Genomic DNA, 21,665 nt, shown 5'->3' on the forward strand with positions numbered 1-21,665 from the left:
CGGGTTGATACCATTATCTTTTACGTTTTACTTTGTAAAAATAAGTTGTTATGGGACTGTTGTATTTACTATAACTCTATTACTAATGTCCTCTATATTTTTAGTGTATGCAATATGATGGACTGACTGGTTTAAATGTGTATGATGTGAGAACGTATGTGTATGCGATTATTTTAATGTAATGTGATGCCAAAGGAAAATGTCCATTCTGGATGGACAATCAAGTTTTATTCTGTTCTATTCTATTCTAATTTACAGATGCAGGGAAAGGAGCATCAATTTATAAAATCCTCCTTCAGAGTTACATCCATTTAAAACATTTTGATTTCTATATAGTATCAGAAAGAGCATATTCTGCAGTTTCTATGACACTAACCTTTGTCAAATCACTCAAAATTCAAGAGGTGCAGCTCTATATCCATGCTGTCCATGCATTCAACACATGACCACTCACTCGGCAGCATTGCTCTGGCTATTAAGCAAAAACTGGTAACATAATCAAATTAAACTTAAAATATGCTATTCTGTCGTCAATGGATGAATGGGTGATAGAAAGCAGATAGAAACTGATAATGGTGAATGTGACTTCAATGAACTGAATAATGAGGAGGGTGAAGATGGTGATTGGATTTGATTGATCTGAATGATGATGAGGATGATTGAATTTAGAACAATAGTGTAATGATGATGAAGAATTGTGGGCTGTCTAATTCTTTTATTATTCCAAAATCATGGCCATTAATATGCTATAACAGCCTCCAGTCTTCTTGGATGGCTTTCCACTAGATGTTGGAACATTGCTGCGGGGACTTGCTTACATTCAGCCACAAGAGCATTAGTGAGGTTGGGCACTGATGTTGGGCGATTAGGCCTGGCTCGCAGTCGGCTTTCCAATTAATTCCAAAGGTGTTCGATGGGGTTGAGGTCAGGGATCTGTGCAGGCCTTTCAAGTTCTTCCACACCGATCTCGACAAACCATTTCTGTATGGACCTCGCTTTGTGCACGGGGGCATTGTCATGCTGAAACAGGAAAGGGACTTCCCCAAACTGTTGCCACAAAGTTGGAAGCACAGAATCGTCTACAATGTCATTGTATGCTGTAGCATTAAGATTTCCCTTCACTGGAACTAAGGTGCCTAGCCCGAACCATGAAAAACAGCCCCAGACCATTATTCCACTTCCACCAAACTTTACAGTTGGCACTATGCATTCGGGAAGGTAGCGTTCTCCTGGCATCCGCCAAACCCAGATTTGTCCGTTGGTGATGGTGTCAGATGATTCATCACTCCAGAGAACTCCAGCACTCGGCGGTCCCATTCTGTAAGCTTGTGTGGCCTACCACTCCTAGATGTTTCCACTTCACAATAACAGCAATTACAGTTGACTGGGGCAGCTCTAGCATGGTAGAAAGGTGTTCTTCTCCAGGGTTACAACAAAATGTTTGCTGTAGTGTTGGGGGTACTCTTGAGTTTGGAACAACGGTTAAATGAAGGTTGGGTTTTGATTTGAAGATGTCCATTTGCCCACTAACATGGAGTGAACAGCTGCAGTGATTGCTCTCTATCCAATAGCATAGACAGTGAAACAAACCTGCCCAGCTGCTTCGACTTTGTTTACATAAGACAACACGTCACCAACATTTTTTTACTTGAGAAATACTGCACCAAACGCCTTAGTTAGATGTAAATATGTGCAACTAAACATCCTCGGCAAAAACGTCAAAATTAATTATAGATTTCTTGAGTTATCTTAGATTCATTCTGGGGATTTTGAGGAAGTGAAATAGGCTTCCGCAGTGTCTCATGGGGGACAAACATCATTAACCAAGCGCGGAATCGGTCAGGAAACACACTTCTAAGACTGAAATCTCATTTTTCTAATGAGCAACAGAAAAACGCACATGCCAATCAACGTGTTCAGTGGCTCTTTAAGTGGATCGCTAACCTGGTCTTTGACCTGTTTATGCTCTTGCCAACTCTATTGTTGTCATTGTCAAGCCATACATGTTTGGCATGACAATGAGTGACAAGGAGTTGGCATGATGGCACAAACAGACTGGCACTCAGGGTAGATGATTGTAGGTGCAGCACAAATGAACCACTATTCAAACCTTATGAACTACTATTCAAAGCTTATGAACCACTATAAAATTTTATGAAACACTATTCAAAGTCTTCTTCTTCTGGAACAGGGTGACCAGACTATTGCTCTTGCTTTGTGTGTCTGTGTTTATTTTGTTGTTGACAATGTGAGGCAGGAGCACACGCTCGGTCCTGGGCTCCATCTCATAGTAAGGGCACACCTTCAGGTGGTCTGACATGGAGGGTACATCGTTGTCGAAACACCATGCTTCCACTGGAGAGAACAGTGTACTGAACTGCCACACCTGGGCAGAGGGAGGGGAGGCGTGGAGGGAGAGTACAGGGGAGGGGAGGCGTGGAGGGAGAGTACAGGGGAGGGGCGGCGTGGAGGGAGAGTACAGGGGAGGGGAGGTGTGGAGGAAGAGTACAGGGGAGGGGAGGTGTGGAGGAAGAGTACAGGGGAGGGGAGGTGTGGAGGGAGAGTACAGGGGAGGGGAAGATGAGAGGAGGAAGGAATAGAGAGAAGAGGAAATCAACAAAGGAAAAGCACCGTAAAAAAGTAAGATAGAGACTTCTCCTGTCTCGGCTAACTCACCACCTTCTTGGCCTTCCACTTGGCCATGCCAGTCTTGTAGGTCTTCTTCTCCCAGAGGAGGGAGACCATCCCCCTGTCCTGCAGCAGAGAGGAACACACCTCCCTCATGAGGCGGGAAACCAGGGCCAGTTGGGACAGGGACAGGCTGTCCAGGAAGCTGGTCATGTGGTACAGCACCTCGTAGGGCAGAGCGCTCAGAGAGTCCCAGTCCCCTCCTCCTCCTCCCCTCGACCTTCGCCTCCTGAGGTTTGAGACTGGTTCTTGAGCAGGCTGGGACTTGGAGTGTTGGGGTTCCTCATTTAGAGAGGCAGGGACACTGGGTCTCAGGCTGAAGCTACTAAGCTCTTGGCTGGAGGTACAGGTTAGATAGAGTTATTGTCAGGGTCAAGGTAAGGGTAAGGGCAGTCTGTATATTTCTATGAGGGAGCTTTCTTACTTGTAGGTGACGGTGGCGGTGTGTGTGGAGGGCTGGAACCTCCTCTGGCTGTAGGTGCAGCCCAGGTAGGCCAGGGGACACCTCTGCTCAAACCAGCCACTAGCGCACATCTGTATGTCGGTGTGCACGTTCCTGAATAATAATGATGAGGAACATTCCTTTTATTTGTCTAGACACCATACTAAAGGAGGCTGTACAGCCATATCAAGGCTACTACATGACAGAGTGTCAGGTACCTGAAATGTTTGGGGTACCTGAAGTGTTTGGGGTAACTGAAGTGTTTTGAGTACATTACGTTTTTGCGGCACTCTCTCCGTTGGAAGTGTTTGAGATACCTGAAGTGTTTGGGCTACCTGAAGTGTTTGGAGTACCTGAAGTGCTTGGGGAACTCTCTGCGCTGGAAGGAGTGTCCACAGAGGAAGGTGAAGGCGGAGCTAGTCTTGTTGTGTCGGGTCGTCACACTCTTCGCCTGCAGTTGGAGGTGGAGCTGGAGGGGGCGGTCCTCCGTCAGACTGGCCAATGAGGTGTCACGACCGAACGGAGCTGACAGGAAGGCGTAGGTCTGCGTCCCCGTGTCGCTCAGGAGAGCGTCGCTGGACTGTGACTCAGCGATTAGGTGACCCCTCAGCTCCTTCTCCAGAGAACACAGCAGACTGGCCTGGAGGATACATGCAGGAAGAGTTTGGGAGTAATATGCAATCCTAACCTTTTACACTGTTGCTGGACAAGATTAAACACCCACACCAACCAGTAGAAATCCACTTTTTTGAGCTGAAAGAAAATGGCCAGAGCTTACCCATGATATAAGTAAATAAGTCATTGTTTTAGTCAAAGTATGATGTATTTGGGCTTGAAGTGACAGAACCGAACTGCCCGCTTTGTGCAAATTTGTGCCAATGACGTGTCTTTTCCTATGAAATGACGTGTAAATTATTTTTCGCCTACATTTCGTTTCAGTGCTGGGTTTAATTTGAATGGTACCACCCACCAGCATGGAATTGTTTATTAATCAGAAACACCTGCAAAGTTCGCAAGTCACCACTGAGCTGAGCAAAATAATAGATTATCTTTGGCTACAGCAAAGATGGTGGATAAATGAAGATAGTTCACTAAGACCGTTTACCATTTTAGAAAAATTGTCAGTTCCGGTCTACTTAACACTAGAACCGCTAACGCAGTCATTTTGACTGCTCATGAATTTATTTATTTTATTACTCTACTATTTTCTAAATCATGCCCTCCTCCGTCCTTGACTTTTCCTAAATAAGTATATACAGTACCAGTCAAAGTTTGGACACACTTACTCATTCAAGGGTTTTTCTTTATTTTTACTATTTTCTACATTGTAGAATAAGACATCAAAACTATGAAATAACACATTTGGAATCATGTAGTTACCAAAAAAGTTTTAAACAAATCAAAATACATATTATATTTGAGATTCTTCAAATAGCCAACCTTTGCCTTGATGAGCAAGGGGAAGTGAATGATGCATAATTATGTGTAATCACCAATTGTGAATGAAGAACAAGGCGGGTTATTGTATTGTATTTGTATATTCAAATTATAATCTCAAAATGGTATGTACCCTATATCAGTCCACCAAAATCCAAGCAGTCTTATGAATCTACTCTGGCCTACATGGAGTACACAGTGAGAGAGTGCGTAATTTACAATAGCAAGAAGACCAAGACGAATGGATGCACATGCTGCGTTAGCGCTGCTACAATCAAAGGTATGTCAATATTATATAATACCCATCGCCATATATATAGATAAACTTATGCAATGCATTATTCTCTTCTGTATAACAAGTTTTTTTTCTGATGGAAAAATCATCCTAATGTTTTCTGCTCTATTCTGTTCCACAGGTTGGTGTGGATGTTTTGGAGAGACATCATCATGAGTCTGGCATGTGGGCTACGTGAGAGACATATGAGGGCCAAGGCAGCAGCAAAGATTCCATGGGAGCCTTTATGCATGTCAAATTCTCCAAGCTTCCAGGGAGGAGACAGTGCCTTGTGACCAGATGCACAAAGAACAGAACCCAAGACACTTGTGTCACCTGCAAGTGACGTGTTTGTGGGAAGTGTGTCAAGCAAGTGAAAGGGGTGAAGATTTGTGTCGACTGTTAGCACAAGGGATAAGCGCTAAATGAAATCCAACTGATGCCATTGCGTGAAACCATGTAAGCATGAGCTGACAATAATTGACTATTTATGACTGCTGTCATATCGACATTTATATTCATTATAATGCCATTATTGCTTTTGTGCAAATTAATTACTTAAAAATCATACAATGTGATTTTCTGTATTTTTTGTTTTAGATTCCGTCTCTCACAGTTGAAGTGTACCTATGATAAAAATTACAGACCTCTACATGCTTTGTTAGTAGGAAAACCTGCAAAATCGGCAGTGTATCAAATACTTGTTCTCCCCACTGTAGCTAGCTAGCTTGTTACTCTGACAACTGTCAGTCAGTATCTTATTTGTTGTTATTTCTCTGCTACACATGGAAATCACCACAACGTTCCCACCCCCAATTCCTGAATATGTATTAGCATCCTGCGTCAGTCTTTGAGGTGGAACCTAAATGAGAATTTCCGCTCTAGGACAGGAATTACTCAAAATACAGTGCCTTGCAAAAGTATTCATCCCCCTTGGTGTTTTTCCTATTATGTTGCATTACAACCTGTAATTTAAATTGATTTTTATTTGGATTCCATCTAATTGACATACACAAAATAGTCCAAATTGGTGAAGTGAAATGAAAAAAAATTCTCAAACATAAATAACGAAAAAGTGGTGAGTGTATATGTATTCACCCCCTTTGCTATGAAGTCCCTAAATAAGATCTGGTGCAACCAATTACCTTCAGAAGTCACATAATTAGTTAAATAAAGTCCACTTGTGTGCAATCTAAGTGTCACATGATCTTAGTATATATACACCTGTTCTGAAAGGCCCCAGAGACTGCAACACCACTAAGCAAGGGGCAACACCAAGCAAGCGGCACCATGAAGACCAAGGAGCTCTCCAAACAGGTCAGGGAAAAAGTTGTGGAATAGTACAGATTAGGGTTGGGTTATAAAAATATAACCGAAACTTTGAACATCCCACAGGGCACCATTAAATCCATATTTTTTTTATTGAAAGAATATGGCACCACAAGAAACCTGCCAAGAGAGGGCCGCCCACCAAAACTCACGGACCAGGCAAGGAGGGCATTAATCAGAGAGGCAACAAAGAGACCAAAGATAACCATGAAGGAGCTGCAAAGCTCCACAGCGGAGATTGGAGTATCTGTCCATATGACCACTTTAAGCCATACACTCCACAGAGCTGGGCTTTACGGAAGAGTGGCCAGAAGAAAGCCATTGCTTAAAGAAAAAAATAAGCAAACACGTTTGGTGTTCGCCAAAAGCCATGTGGGAGACTCCCCAAACATATGGAAGAAGGTACTCTGGTCAGATGAGACTAAAATTGAGCTTTTTGGCCATCAAGGAAAACGCTATATCTGGCTCAAACCCAACACCTCTCATCACCCCGAGAACACCATCCCCACAGTGAAGCATGGTGGTGGCAGCATCATGCTGTGGGGATGTTTTTCATCGGCAGGGACTGGGAAACTGGTCAGAATTGAAGCAATGATGGATGGCGCTAAATACAGGGAAATTCTTGAGGGACACCTGTTTCAGTCTTCCAGAGATTTGAGACTGGGACGGAGGTTCACCTTCCAGCAGGACAATAACCCTAAGCATACTGCTAAAGCAACACTCGAGTGGTTTAAGGGGAAACATTTAAATGTCTTGGAATGGCCTAGTCAAAGGCCAGACCTCAATCCAATTGAGAATCTGTGGTATGACTTAAACATTGCTGTACACCAGCGGAACCCATCCAACTTGAAGGAGCTGGAGCAGTTTTGTCTTGAAGAATGGGCAAAAATCCCAGTGGCTAGATGTGCCAAGCTTATAGAGACATACCCAAAGAGACTTGCAGCTGTAATTGCTGCAAAAGGTGGCTCTACAAAGTATTGACTTTGGGGGGGGTGAATAGTTATGCACGCTCAAGTTTTCTGTTTTATTTGTGTTATTTCTTGTTTGTTTCACGCCAAAAAATATTTTGCATCTTCAAAGTGGTAGGCATGTTGTGTAAATCAAATGATACAACCCCCCCCAAAATCAATTTTAATTTCATGTTGTAAGGCAACAAAATAGGAAAAATTCCAAGGGGGGTTAATACTTTCGCAAGCCACTGTAGGTGCGGCAATTTCCTCAGTGGTGAGCCCAAATTTTCACTTAGGCAATGAATTGATGTTAGTAGGAGACTAGAGAACTATAATGGGAGACTGTCGGTCTGCAACTACTTTGACTGGAGATATCCAGAGAGTTCACCTTGAACTCTTACCTGCACCTCCTCCCAGATTGGCATGTCCTGTGGCTCCACCCCCAGGTCGCTGGTGTCCACGGCCACATCCACCCTCTTCCAGTGTCCGGGGTTCCTGATGCGTGTGTGTTTGGCCGTGAAGCTGGTGGGAATCTTAAAGGTCCTCACTGTGTTGATCTTCATGGGCTCCAGCTGGCCGTAGTAATACATCTGCTTCTTCTTAGGGCCGGCCAGACAGGCCACACACTGGGAGTTGGGGCATGTGTCTGTGTGTGCGTCATTAAGTGCGTGTGTCTCTGTGGTGTTCAGGGTCTGTGACTGATGTGCCTCCGTCTCTTGACCTCTAACCCCTGATGCTTGACCCTGACCTCTGCCCCCTGCCCCTGCCTCTTGGTTAGCCTCAGCTATCATGCAGCCTCCCCTCTCCATGTTAAACATGCGCTCCCAGATGTAGCCCACCAGGCCCTCTGATCCTACCCCCCTTCCCCTGGCCAGCTCCTCCCTCTCCTCCTGGGTCAGCTCTCTCTCCTCCTCCCTCTCTCTGTCCCTCTCCCTAACCGCCTCCTGAATATTCTCAGGGAGGGGTCCATACCATCCTCGATCAGCAGGAGACCCACAGCCTACCCTGTTAGGGAAAGACACTCCTCCAACCACTCCCTGTGCCTCCAGGGCCTCCCTCTCCTTCTCCTCCTTCTCCCTCCTCCTCCCCCGCCTTCTCCTCTGCTCCTCCCTCTCCTCTTCTTCCACCCTCTCAGTCAGCTCAGGGAAGAGATTCTTCATCTTCAGGGAGTGGAACAGGTGGTGCTGATCTCTCAGAGCCATGGCCAGGTCCAGCGCCTCCCCGTGTCCTCCTCCCTCCTCCTCTTCCTTCACTAGGTTCTCCTGCAGGGCCGTATGTGTGTGTGACTGGGCGTCCTCGGCTGGCCAGCGGTTCCACTCCATGGAGCAGCACACCACGCTGGCTGGACAGACGTGCAGGTGCGCCGCCAGCCTGGAACGGGGCATGCTGATTGGACAGCCGAAGCCCGCGTTTAGGCATGGCACCCTCTCATTGGGGCAGAGCAGCGCATGCTCCTCCTCTTTGCACAGGTGGAAGAGGGCGCCACACAGCAGGTGGCAGGGGATGAGCACACATGACACCGAGATCTCCACAGGGGCCTTGCAGCACTTGTTGAAACAGCTGTCACAGTGGCGGTGACCAGGTGGGCGGGAAGGACGAACCTTAGGGGAGGGCGAGACACAGGGAGAGAGGGAGGTAGAGGGAATGAGAGAGACAGCAAGAGAGTGAGGGACGGAGCGAGAAAAACAGAGACAGAGGGTGAGAGGGAGGAAGGGAGTGAGGGACAAAGCAAGAGAGAGGTAGTCATAGGCAAAGAACACAGGCAAAGAGTCAAAACTACTCTCAATCAAAAACATGAACTCTGTTTTAACTTCCTATTTTATGATTGTCTTTATTTGGTTTCAATAGCTATTGAAATTTGATTCATTTTTAGTTCAAATTAATTTTGAACTTACCATACCCACAGAACTTCAGTGTGTCATATAATTGTTGAATATCCTGAAAAACAAATAATTGATATCATAAGTCAATAAAGTTGTTTTGTGTCAACTTGCCTAAAGGTAGAGGTAATAACAACAAACAATAACAGGGCAGATATAACACTGACAATCATGAGAATCACATTAACTTTGTTGGCAAGTAATCTGTCATAAATCTGCCGTAAAGACATGTAATCATAATATAGTCACTGTTATGCCCCACTCCCTCCATGTACACAACCATAAAACAAGAATTGACATTGTCAGCTAGAGGCCTGGGGGTGGTCCAGCGGTTAGTCCCACCACCCCCATGGGCGAATCCGTCCCACTACCTATTTGACACAACGTCTGTGTTCTTATTATCTTCCCTTGTCCAGAAGTGTGCACTCATTCACTCCCCCTTATGCATTTAAACGCATTGGATTGGTGCAAGCATGCCTGGAGGGAGTTTCCACCATATTCCTCAAACAAGTGCGCACTTCTGGCTAGGGTAGAGAATCGGAATGTAGTCCATGTTTTCTCATGTCTTTCCTGTTACCTCTAGTCACTGTCTATCAACAAGTAAAAACATGTTTAAAATACAATGAACAAAAATATAAACGCAACATGCAATAATTTCAAAGGTTTTACTGAGTTAGTTCATTTGAGGAAATCAGTCAGTTGAAATAAATTCATTAGGCCCTAATCTATAGATTTCACATGACTGGGAATACAAATATGCATCTGTTGGTCACAGATACCTTAAAAGAATGGGCCTCACAATGGGCCTCAGGATCTAGTCACGGTATTTCTTTGCATTCAAATTGCCATCGATAAAATGCAATTGAGTTCGTTGTCCCACCGCCACCATGGGGCACTCTGTTCACAACGTTGAATTCAGCAAACCGCTCACCCACATGACGCCATACACATGGTCTGCGGTTGTGAGACATTCCTGCAGTCAGCATGCCAATTGCACGCTCCCTCAAAACTTGAGACATCTGTGGCATTGCGTTGTGTGACAAAACTGCACATTTTAGAGTGGCATTTTATTGTCCCCGGCACAAGGTGCACCTGTGTAATGATCATGCTGTTTAATCAGCTTCTTGATATGCCACGCCTGTCAGGTGGAGGATTATGTTGGCAAAGGAGAAATGCTCACTAACAGGGATGTAAACAAATTGGGGCACAATATTTTAGAGAAATATGCTTTTTGTGCTTGTGGAAAATTTCCAGGATCTTTTATTTCACCTCCACTTTGTCCATGACAGCCAACAGACACTCATCATAGAAATTATTGAAGACTTTGGATGGACTGTTTGTTGTATTGTGTGTGAAGTTGAATTATGACTGATATGAAGATGATCCCATCTGTAACTTGGGTGTTTGCTTGCAACACCCAAGTTACAGAAATAAGCTTTTGTGCGTATGGAACATTTCTGGGATCTTTTATTTCAGCTCATGAAACATGGGAACAACACTTCACATGTTGCGTTTATATTTTTGTTCAGTGTAGTTTCTGAACAATATAATGATTTAAATGTGCATACATTTGCATAAAAGGAATACATTTATCACATTACCTAACTTCCCCCATGATGTGTTTTAGATGTTGTTTAATCCGTTTTTTTAAGATCATTTTGCTGTTGTTTGGATCCTGATTGGACGAGCAGTGTACCAAGCCGTGCTGTATTGGCCGTCACAGGCACACTATGCCTGCCAACAGTTCCATTATCACAAAGCCTTCATAGGAATATCATCATGTTCATGTTGCTGTCCAAATCATCTCATCTTAACTCGCACATTATTTCCCCTTGCTTCTATCCTAAGATTTAATTTGGTACCAGTTGATTGATTTGATACAATGATGCAATTCACTAGCGATAGCTCAAGTCAAGACAGATAGAAAGGAAGGCAGACAGGCGGAGCAGAGAGATGAATGCGATTGAAATAACCAGAATTCTTATCAGGATATTTTCTACTGTTTTCATTTGTCGGCTTTAGCCCTACCGTGCATTCGGAAAGTATTCAGACCACTTTACTTTTCCACATTTTGTTATGTTACAGCCTTATTCTAAAATTGATTAAATAGTTTCGTTTTTTCTCTCATCTACACACAATATCCCATAATGATGACGCAAAAACAGGTATTTAGAATTTTTTGCAAATGTATTAAATATAAAAAACTGAAATATTACATTTACATACAGTACCAGTCAAAAGTTTGGACACACCTACTCATTCAAAGGTTTTTCTTTATTTTGCTATTTTCTACATTGTAGAATAATAGTGAAGATAATGTTTTGATGTCTTCCCTATTAGTCTACGATGTAAAAAATAGTAAAAATAAAGAAAAACACTTGAATGAGTAGGTGTGTCCAAACTTTTCACTAGTAGTGTAAGTATTCAGTCCCTTTATTCAGTACTTTGTTGAAGCACCTTTGGCAGCGATTACAGCCTTGAGTCTTCTTGGGTATGACGCTACAAGTTTGGCACACCTGTATTTGGGGAGTTTCTCCCTTTCTTCTCTGCCGATCCTCTCAAACTCTGTCAGGTTGGATGGGGAGCATCACTAAACAGCTATTTTCAGGTCTCTCCAGAGATGTTCGATCGGGTTCAAGTCCTAGCTCTGCTGAAAAACATCTGCACAGCATGATGCTGCCACCACCATGCTACACCGTAGGGATGGTGCCAGGTTTCCTCCGGACGTGACACTTGGCATTCAGGCCAAAGAATTCAATCTTGGTTTCATCAGACCGGAGAATCTTGTTGCTCATGGTCTGACAGTCCTTTAGGTGCCTTTTGGCAATCTCCAAGTGGCTGTCATGTGCCTTTTACTAAGGAGTGGCTTACGTCTGGCCACTCTACCATAAAGTCCTGATTGGTGGAGTGCTGCAGAGATGGTTGTCCTTCTAGAAGGTTCTCCCATCTCCACAGAGGAGCTCTGGAGCTCTGTCAGAGTGACCAACGGGTTCTTGATCACCTCCCTGACCAAGGCCCTTCTCCCCCGATTGCTCAGTTAGGCCGGGCGGCCAGCTCTAGGAAGCGTCTTGATGGTTCCAAACGTCTTCCATTTAAGAATGATGGAGGCCACTGTGTTCTTGGGGACCTTCAATGCTGCAGAAATGTTTTGGTACCCTTCCCCAGATCTGTGCCTCGACACAATCCCGTCTCAGAGCTCTATCGACAATTCCTTCGACCTCATGGCTTGGTTTTTGCTCTGACATGCACTGTCAACTGTGGGACCTGTGAGACAGGTGTGTGCCTTTCCATTCCTGTCCAATCAATTGAATCTACCACAGGTGGACTCCAATCAAGTTGTAGAAACATCTCAAGGATGATCAATGTGAACAGGATGCACCTGAGCTCAATTTCGAGTCTCATAGCAAAGGGTCTGAATAATCATGTAAAAAAGGTATTTCTGTTTTGTTCTTTTTAATACATTTGCAAAAATTTCTAAAAACCTTTTTTCGCTTTTCCATTATGGGGTATTGTGAGTAGATTGATGAGGAATTGTTTGTTCCAATCTTATTTATTTAGTTGCCAATGGATCACGGTGTGTCAATGTGTCCATATGGCAGAGGCTGGTGCTCTCGCTTTAGCTGAATTTTTACTTTTACATTTTTATCATTTTTAATTAAGATTTTTATGATTAACCACATCACAATGATTTTGAGAAACAAAAACGCTATTATTGAAATGAAACTGTTCCACGAAAATGCAGATATAAAAATGATCATGACTGGCATGCAGATCAGTAGAAATGGTAGGATAAATTGTAAACTTCCCCAAACTTGAAACTCAGGTGCCGCCTATGGTCTTTACTATAACACCCATAAAAAAAATAGGAGGTCCGGTGAAAAAACGTGCCCCCCTATGGAAATCAAATGCCCATCCAACTGATTTGTTCTGGTGCCAGCCCCGAGCTGTACGGAATCATGGTGGAAGCAGAAGTGCTGCTTGATTCTGATGGCGCATTGAGGAAGCTCGGCGAGAGTGAGTGGAAGACTGTGGAAATGTAAGATAGAGCTAAAATAGCAAAAGTTGTAAATGATCATCGGTGAAGTGCAATTTGTTAATAATTATGTATACTTGGGAGATCCATTTGAGATCACAAAGATGATAAAGGATGCATTAGGAAAGGTAGAATCATTCAGAGATACCAGGAGTGGTTTTCATGCCTCTCGGAAGAGCAGAAGGAGAAAGCTTTGTGGGTCCATAAGTTGGCAACATAATATTATGAAGTGGAGAGCTTAGATTTTTGGAGCAGGGCATCAATTAAAGGTGTGAATTAAAGGTGGGACATTGAGGCTTCATGTTTTAAGAAGAAGATTCCAGGAGTGGTGGGAGCACGGCGCCTGCACCATGTAGAGTATGGAAAGAATGGAGGAAGCCAGTCGGTTTTACTGATGTTTGATGTAAAGATGGGATACATGAGATACGCTGTAAGAGCCTTCGTAAATAAACCGTTACAGTGCCGAAATTGCAAAAAGTATGGCCATGTCTCAAATGTGTGTCGACGGAATCAACATGTAGTTGAAGAATGTGATGATGTACTGTGTAGCAATTGTGGTGGAAATCACGTTGCCGAATTCTCGGAGTGCCCTGCAAGGGCAAAGGAGGTAGAATTTGGAAGGGTCTGAGCTGCACAACAGATCTCCTACAGAGAGGAGTGGGAAATACTATAGTTGAAGGAGCAAGTGGAGCTGAGGAATCTATGGCAGTGGATGACCCGCAGCCGGTTCAGAATGTCGCTCAACAGTTGAGGGATACTGATACATTTATTGTAAAGAAGGTGCGTTTTGGCGTTTATTGCGCAGGTGATTAATTGTACTCCCAAAAAAACAAGAAGTCTAATAATTAGACATAATTGTAGGTGCGGCTAAAAGGTTTTTGGGTCTGAGGGAATTATTAGATACACCAGATAGTGGCAGTGAAATGTGTTGTTTTAATAGCCGAAGCATTGCAGGGAATACGCAATGAAGATGTTCCCCCCCTTCCAGGCCCCTGAGCCTGTGTAGGTATTTGATTTGGTTTGGACTGTGACTGAAGGAGTGAGATGTTTTTTTAATTTATCTGTTGTTTTTTGTAAAAATAAATAAACAGTACATTCCGCAATGGATTTATTTTTTCTACAGTTTACTACCCGTACAGCAGGTTGCTAAATGCACAGCAGGTGGCTAAATGCATGGGAAGTAAAGTTGAATCGGCGATATTAGCAGACACGTTAGCTAGCGAATTAGCTATCTAACAAGCTAGCTAGCTAACGTTAGGTCACAGACAATTAACTAGCCAAGTTATGTATTATTGTAGCCATTTGCTACAGCCTGTCAACTATGCCTCTGCCTATCCCTGTTCTCTCCTCTTTGCACAGGCTACACAAACGCCCCACACCGCGTGGCTGCTGCCTCTCTAACCTGGTGGTCCCTGCACGCACCCCACACCTGGAGTTCCAGGTCTCAGGCAGCCTCTGGAACTGCCGTTCTGCTGCCAACAAAGCTGACTTCATCCCAGCCTATGCTAATCTCCAGTCCCTCGACTTCCTGGCGCTGACGGAAACATGGATTACCACTGAAAACACTGCTACTCCTACTGCTCTCTCCTCGTCTGACCATGTGTTCTCGCATACCCAGAGAGCATCTGGTCAGAGGGGTGGTTGCACAGGAATCCTCATCTCTCCCAAGTGGACATTCTCAATTTTTCCCCTAACCCATCTGTCTATCTCCTCATTTGAATTCCATGCTGTCACAGTCACTAGCCCATTTAAGCTTTAATATCCTTGTCATCTATCGCCCTCCAGGTTCCCTTGGAGAGTTCATCAATGAGCTTGACGCCTTGATAAGTTCCTTTCCTGAGGATGGCTCACCCCTCACAGTTTTGGGGGATTTCAACCTCCCTATGTCCACATTTGACTCATTTCTCTCTGCCTCCTTCTTTCCACTCCTCTCCTCTTTTGACCTCACCCTCTCACCGTCCCCCCCTACTCACAAGGCAGGCAATACGCTTGACCTCATCTTTACTAGATGCTGCTCTTCTACTAATCTCACTGCAACTCCCCTCCATGTCTCCGACCACTACTTTGTTTCCTTTTCTCTCTCGCTCTCCTCCCACACTACTCACTCTGCCCCTAAACAGATGGTAATGCGCCGCCGCAACCTTCGCTCTCTCTCTCCCACTACTCTCTCCTCTTCCATCCTATCATCTCTTCCCTCTGCTCAATCCTTCTCCCTCCAATCTCCTGATTCTGCTTCCTCAACCCTCCTCTCCTCCCTTTCTGCATCCTTTGACTCTCTGTGTCCCCTATCCTCCCGGCCGGCTCGGTCCTCCCCTCCAGCTCCGTGGCTTGATGACTCATTGCGAGCTCACAGAACAGAGCTCCGGGCAGCGGAGCGGAAATGGAAGAAAACTAAACTCCCTGCCGACCTGGCATCTTTTCACTCCCTCCTCTCTACATTTTCTTCATCTGTTTCTGCTGCTAAGGCCACTTTCTACCACTCTAAATTCCAAGCATCTGCCTCTAACCCTAGGAAGCTCTTTGCCACATTTTCCTCCCTGCTGAATCCCCCCCCCCCCCCCCCCCCCCCCCCTCTCTCTCTGTGGATGACTTCGTCAACCACTTTGAAAAGAAGGTTGACGACATTCGATCCTCGTTTGTTAAGTCTAATGACACTGCTGGTCCTACTCACACTGCCCTACCCTATGCTTTGACTTCTTTCTCCCCTCTCTCTCCAGATAAAATCCTGCGACTTGTGACTGCAGGCCGCCCAACAACCTGCCCGCTTGACCCCATCCCCTCCTCTCTTCTCCAGACCATCTCCGGTGACCTTCTCCCCTACCTCACCTCGCTGATCAACTCATCCTTGACCGCTGGCCATGTCCCTTCCGTCTTCAAGAGAGCGAGAGTTGCTCCCCTTCTCAAAAAACCAACACTCGATCCCACTGATGTCAACAACTACAGACCAGTATCCCTTCTTTCTTTTCTTTCCAAAACTATTGAGCGTGCCGTCTTTAGCCAACTCTCTTGCTATCTCTCTCAGAATGACCTTCTTGATCCAAACCAGTCAGGTTTCAGGACTGGTCATTCAACTGAGACTGCTCTTCTCTGTGTCACGGAGGCTCTCCGCACTGCTAAAGCTAACTCTCTGCTCTTGTCCTTCTAGACCTGTCTGCTGCCTTTGATACTGTGAACCATCAGATCCTCCTCTCCACCCTCTCCGAGCTGGGCATCTCCGGCGCGGCTCACTCCTGGATTGCGTCCTACCTGACCGGTCGCTCCTACCAAGTGGCGTGGCGAGAAGCTGTCTCCGCACCACGTGCTCTCACCACTGATGTCCCCCAGGGCTCAGTTCTAGGCCCTCTCCTTTTCTCCCTATACACCAAGTCACTTGGCTCTGTCATATCCTCACATGGCCTCTCCTATCATTGCTACGCTGACGATACACAACTAATCTTCTCCTTTCCCCCTTCTGATAACCAGGTGGCGAATCGCATCTCTGGATGTCTGGCAGACATATCAGTATGGATGACGGATCACCACCTCAAGCTGAACCCTGGCAAGACGGAGCTGCTCTTCCTCCCGGGGAAGGACTGCCCGTTCCATGATCTCGCCATCACGGTTGACAACTCCGCTGTGTCCTCCTCCCAGAGTGCGAAGAGCCTAGGCGTGACCCTGGACAACACCCTGTCGTTCTCCGCCAACATCAAGGCAGTGACCCCCTCCTCCGCACACTCCACTGGCTTCCAGTTGAAGCTCGCATCCGCTACAAGACCATGGTGCTTGCCTATGGAGCAGTGAGGGGAACGGCACCTCTGTACCTTCGGGCTCTGATCAGTCCCTACACCCAAACGAGGGCATTGCGTTCATCCACCTCTGGCCTGCTGGCTCCCCTTCCTCTGCGGAAGCATAGTTCCCGCTCAGCCCAGTCAAAACTGTTCGCTGCTCTGGCACCCCAATGGTGGAACAAGCTCCCTCACGACGCCAGGACAGCGGAGTCACTCACCACCTTCCGGAGACATTTGAAACCCCACCTCTTTAAGGAATACCTGGGATAGGATAAAGTAATCCTTCTACCCCCCCCCCCCCCCCAAAAAATTGTAAAGTGGTTATCCCACTGGCTATAGGGTGAACGCACCAATTTGTGAGTCGCTCTGGCTAAGAGCATCTGCTAAATGACGTAAATGTGCCCTTGAGCAAGGCACTTAACCCTAATTGCTCCTGTAAGTCGCTCTGGATAAGAGCGTCTGCTAAATGACTAAAATGTAAATGTAAATGTAAATGTAGCTGGCTAGCTACAGACTTGCAACCTTCTGCAATGCGACACCATTAACAACTAGCTACAGGCTTGCTAGTTAGCATTACATTCCTCCTGCTAGTAGCCTATTCTCTCTGGGAGACCTGTACACATTGGATACACCAATGTGTGCACATCTCCTGGAGCGAAGAGGCTATCTTGTTTGCTGATGGTACCCATAATAGTTTTTACCTGTCAGAGAACTCGTCTATGTCCAAAAGGTTATGACGTTAGCTAACTATCCAGTTATTTAGCCAGCTAGCTAGCTATTTATGACTATGCCAGAAATACAAATATCTGGCTATACATTGCTTTGACCTAGCTAGTTAACGTTATCAACCAGAGAGACATGCAGGTCCTGTCTATGATTCCTAGCTAGTTGTCTAACACTAGCTGTAAATAGACGAGTTGACTTCCTGTTTTAAAAGGGCTTGATGAGTAGAATAACTAGCTAGCTATCTAATTAAAGTTAGTATTTGAAACCATCCAGTTCTTTGATTAAATGTCTATCATTTACAAAGTTTTATTTGTTTCTGGCAGTGTAGTGTTTTTAAATAATTTTCTAGATCAAGGATATCCACCTGTAATCCATCAACACGTTTGAAAATACAGTACAACCCCAATCAAAGTAAGTACAGAATATATATATTTTTTTACATTTACCCTTTTTTCAATATTGTAATATTGCAATGACATGATGTTCTACTGGAAACCTACCTTTATCTATGTATGTGGGTGTGTGTAATAATGTGTACATCTCCCTCCAATGCGACACCCCCAGGTGTGAGCCCGCTTTGAGAAGGTTCTGGACGAGGTGACCAACCTCCATCTGGAGTAGATGGAGTCTATCTTTGACGCATCACAGGAGGAGATGAAGAGGATCGTTATTAGAGACTGCTGGAGGGTAATATACAGGAGTCTAATGAAACCTCTCTTTCAGGAGTGGGCACCAGAAAAGAAAAGCGAAAAAGGGAAGAAAGAGGTAGAGGCACAGCAAGGAACAATAGAGGTGAGCATGTCTCCATCTGTCTTTATGTCCTCATGTTACAGTACAACTATCATTCAGTACCCACTTACCATCTCATTATGATGAGTCATCAGTTCCTCATTACTGATTGGTTTGTTCATTGTTTGTAGATAGTGTTAGTGTATGGTTGATTTACATTTCTGTCTCCTCTGTCTCTGTGTCTGTGTGTGTTTTTGGATGGATGCATTCACAGACACAGCGATCAGCTGGTTGGGGGTGAACTGGGAGCACAGTGCTGTAGCAGTTGGACAGAGGAGATAGCAACAGAGAGGGCTTCATCCTGAGCCCTATACTACGAGTCAGATTTGAGGAGTTAGCAAGGTAACTTTGGTTTTGAGTTCAACTCGGGATAACCAGTACCATGAAAATGGCTCACCTTTTAGCCAAATACATTTCTATAGCAATGAATTCTTCAGAACTAACCTGCTCCGTGGCAAGTGTCTGAGCTACGAGTTGAGGACCAATGAAATCAGATACCCTCCCTTTTGCAAAGATTGTGTCATCATTCCCTTCATCTGAGGAAGACGACTGATTAAATATTTCATTAATGAAATGTTTTTTTGTGTGTACATTTTTTAAATGTTATAATACCTATCACATTACACATTTAGTAAGGACAGCATTTGCTTTCCAAACTGTAAGTTTTCCGTGCAATTGAATTGTGAAATTTGCGAAAGGCAAATCACAGCCACAACCAACCATAGACATATCTAAAACAAAAATCCAGAAAATCACATTGTATGATTTTTAAGTAATTCATTTGCATTTTATTGCATGACAGAAGTATTTGATCACCTACCAACCAGTAAGAATTCCGGCTCTCACAGACCTGTTAGTTTTTCTTTAAGAAGCCCTCCTGTTCTCCACTCATTACCTGTATTAACTGCACCTGTTTGAACAAGTTACCTGTATAAAAGACACCTGTCCACACACTCAATCAAACAGACTTCAACCTCTCCACAATGGCCAAGACCAGAGAGCTGTGTAAGGACATCAGGGATACAATTGTAGACCTGCACAAGGCTGGGATGGGCTACAGGACAATAGGCAAGCAGCTTGGTGAGAAGGCAACAACTGTTGGCGCAATTATTAGAAAATTGAAGAAGTTCAAGATGACGGTCAATCACCCTCGGTCTGGGGCTCCATTCAAGATCTCACCTCACTGGACACTGTTTTTCAGAGGAGCTAGCCAACAACACAGCTAACACAATCACTTCAAATTGAAGCTGGAAAGATGGCAAACTAGCTGCACTTCGTTTCGTTTGACCTTTTTCAATTGACATTTCTTTGTATATATCCATTAAAATGATGCCAGCTGATTCATGATTTCGACTGGTTGAGAAACGCTGCCTGCCTGCCTGTCTGTCTTGTCCTGGCACGTACATTACTATGGGACAGCTGGAGATCGAATTTGAATATTGAAATAATATTGCAAATGTTGGAAGACAGCAAGGTTTATACAAATCTCTGCTGTTGAAAACTAAATGTTAGTCTGAAAGAAAAGGGAGATAATGTCTAGATGCTTTTATAGTGGAGATAAAGTTTCTAAATGACATGGCTGGGCTGATAAGACAGTGGATTGCGCAGTCACATGGAACAGAGTATCATTTTAACGTCATAGATTTAGCCGGTGGTAACTTGTGGAATAGACACCGGCTGTAATGCGGTTTTAACCAATCAGCATTCAGGATTAGAACCACCCGTTGCATAAAGTGTGATAGGAGTGGGAAAAAGGTTCTCGTATATTGATAAGCACACCAAAGACAGCATTAACAATAAGTAATACAAAAAAGACGGCACTTTAAAAGCCTATTTCACACCATAGTCTGCTGAATTTGCAAGATAACTTTTATTTCATTTTCATTTCGGCGCAAATTAAAATGTGACACTGACTCACCCATGGATTGATGTTTCAGCATTGTCTCAATGAAGAGTTTGGCGTTGGACTAGCAATGTGCGACATGCACACGCAGTTACAAGCCTGGTAGAGTTAGCGGCAGGCGGGCGGGCGAGCAATATCCACCGTCATAGTACGGATGAAGCCTGACCTGGAATGTGAAGCTAACTGAAGCTGGCTAGCTTTACAAAAGCCTGTGTAGATCTAGCTTAGTGTGTAGATCTAGCTTAGTATCTAGCTGGTGACACACAGTGAGACCCACACACTAACCACCATTCCCTTGTATCTCTCTCTGTTAGTCTAATGGCTGGGATGCCATTGAGATATTCAACTACGAGACGTACAGATTCAACTCCACCTATGGCTTCCTTTCCATGTACATGTAAGTATTGTTATATCTAGCTTAGCTGTAGAAGAAAGCACATCTGCACAGTTTCACATTGTACATCACTCTGACGTTTTATGACGTGCCACTCATTCTGACAACCCATTCATACATAAAGCAGCACACCGTCATAAACCATAACAACTGACAGTACGACGTACAGCACGTTGTACCATACATACAATTTTACCCCCCCCCCCCCCCCCCCTTACCAAAACCAGGGACTGGTACCATATATAAAAATGTCCATAGGGCAAGAACCTAGAGTGTTACCTGTAAGAAATAAACTTTAACCCTTTAACGGAAGAAGTAAACAACAACTCTCCAAACTAGACAGTTCAGTCCATTAACCTGGAGGTTGGCTAAGACCCCTAACGGAGCCTAAAAATGAAAGGAGGTTAAGTAGTCCCCCAGATGAGCAGGGCGAGTTCGTGCCCGCATAGGCCGTTCTTCAGCCGCCACCGCTTGTGGCTCTGGCCCTTGGGGAGCCCACAGAGGCTGGGGCTCGGGTGGTAGTAGTGGAGGAGGTCCATCGGGTGTTGTCTCTGGCCTCTATGTCCGTTTTCCGTTTTGTGGGCATTTGTATACCTTGAGGGGCAGGGATATTTCTGAGGCGGCTGGCATTCCAGCGTGATCCATTGCTCAGCATGAAGGTGGCGGGCCCCAGTTGTCACCTGACCTGCAAGGGGTCCGACCAGAATCAGGCTATTTTGTTGCACCGCTGAGGCCGTCAGGCTCGGACCCAGTCTGACATTTGGATGATTGGCTTCTTCACCCTGTGTGCCTTGTCAAAACGCTGTTTCATTGCTCTTTGGTGCCTGGTCACTGCCTGCTTTGCCTGGGTGCGCCTAGTCACCGGTGCTACCACGATCTGTGTTCTGAGTCTGTCCAGTTGCAGTTCCATCTCACGACCTAGCCTGAGAGATGCCGGGGAGACCTGTGTTGTTGTGTGTTTGCTTGCTCTGTAGTGCATTAGCGTATGGTTCATGGCAGTTTGGAATGTGCACCCCTGGACCAGGTAAGCTCTGATGCCGTTCTTCAGTGTTT

At 44.9% G+C, this 21,665-nt stretch overlaps 1 protein-coding gene across 1 annotated transcript; it reads right to left on the bottom strand.

The window, feature by feature from the left end:
- Positions 1-2,152: 2,152 nt before the first annotated feature.
- On the bottom strand, positions 2,153-21,257 carry LOC311136395 (F-box only protein 40-like; the record flags this gene model as incomplete). Its single annotated transcript, XM_084170492.1, has 6 exons — positions 2,153-2,386; positions 2,677-3,025; positions 3,113-3,244; positions 3,484-3,770; positions 7,522-8,721; positions 21,207-21,257. 6 exons carry the CDS (start codon positions 21,255-21,257, stop codon positions 2,153-2,155), a joined length of 2,253 nt encoding a protein of 750 aa, XP_084026618.1.
- Between the last annotated feature and the right edge of the window lie 408 nt (positions 21,258-21,665).

Source organism: Coregonus lavaretus (assembly GCF_964263955.1).
Source record: "Coregonus lavaretus genome assembly, chromosome: 10".
NCBI lineage: Eukaryota > Metazoa > Chordata > Actinopteri > Salmoniformes > Salmonidae > Coregonus > Coregonus lavaretus.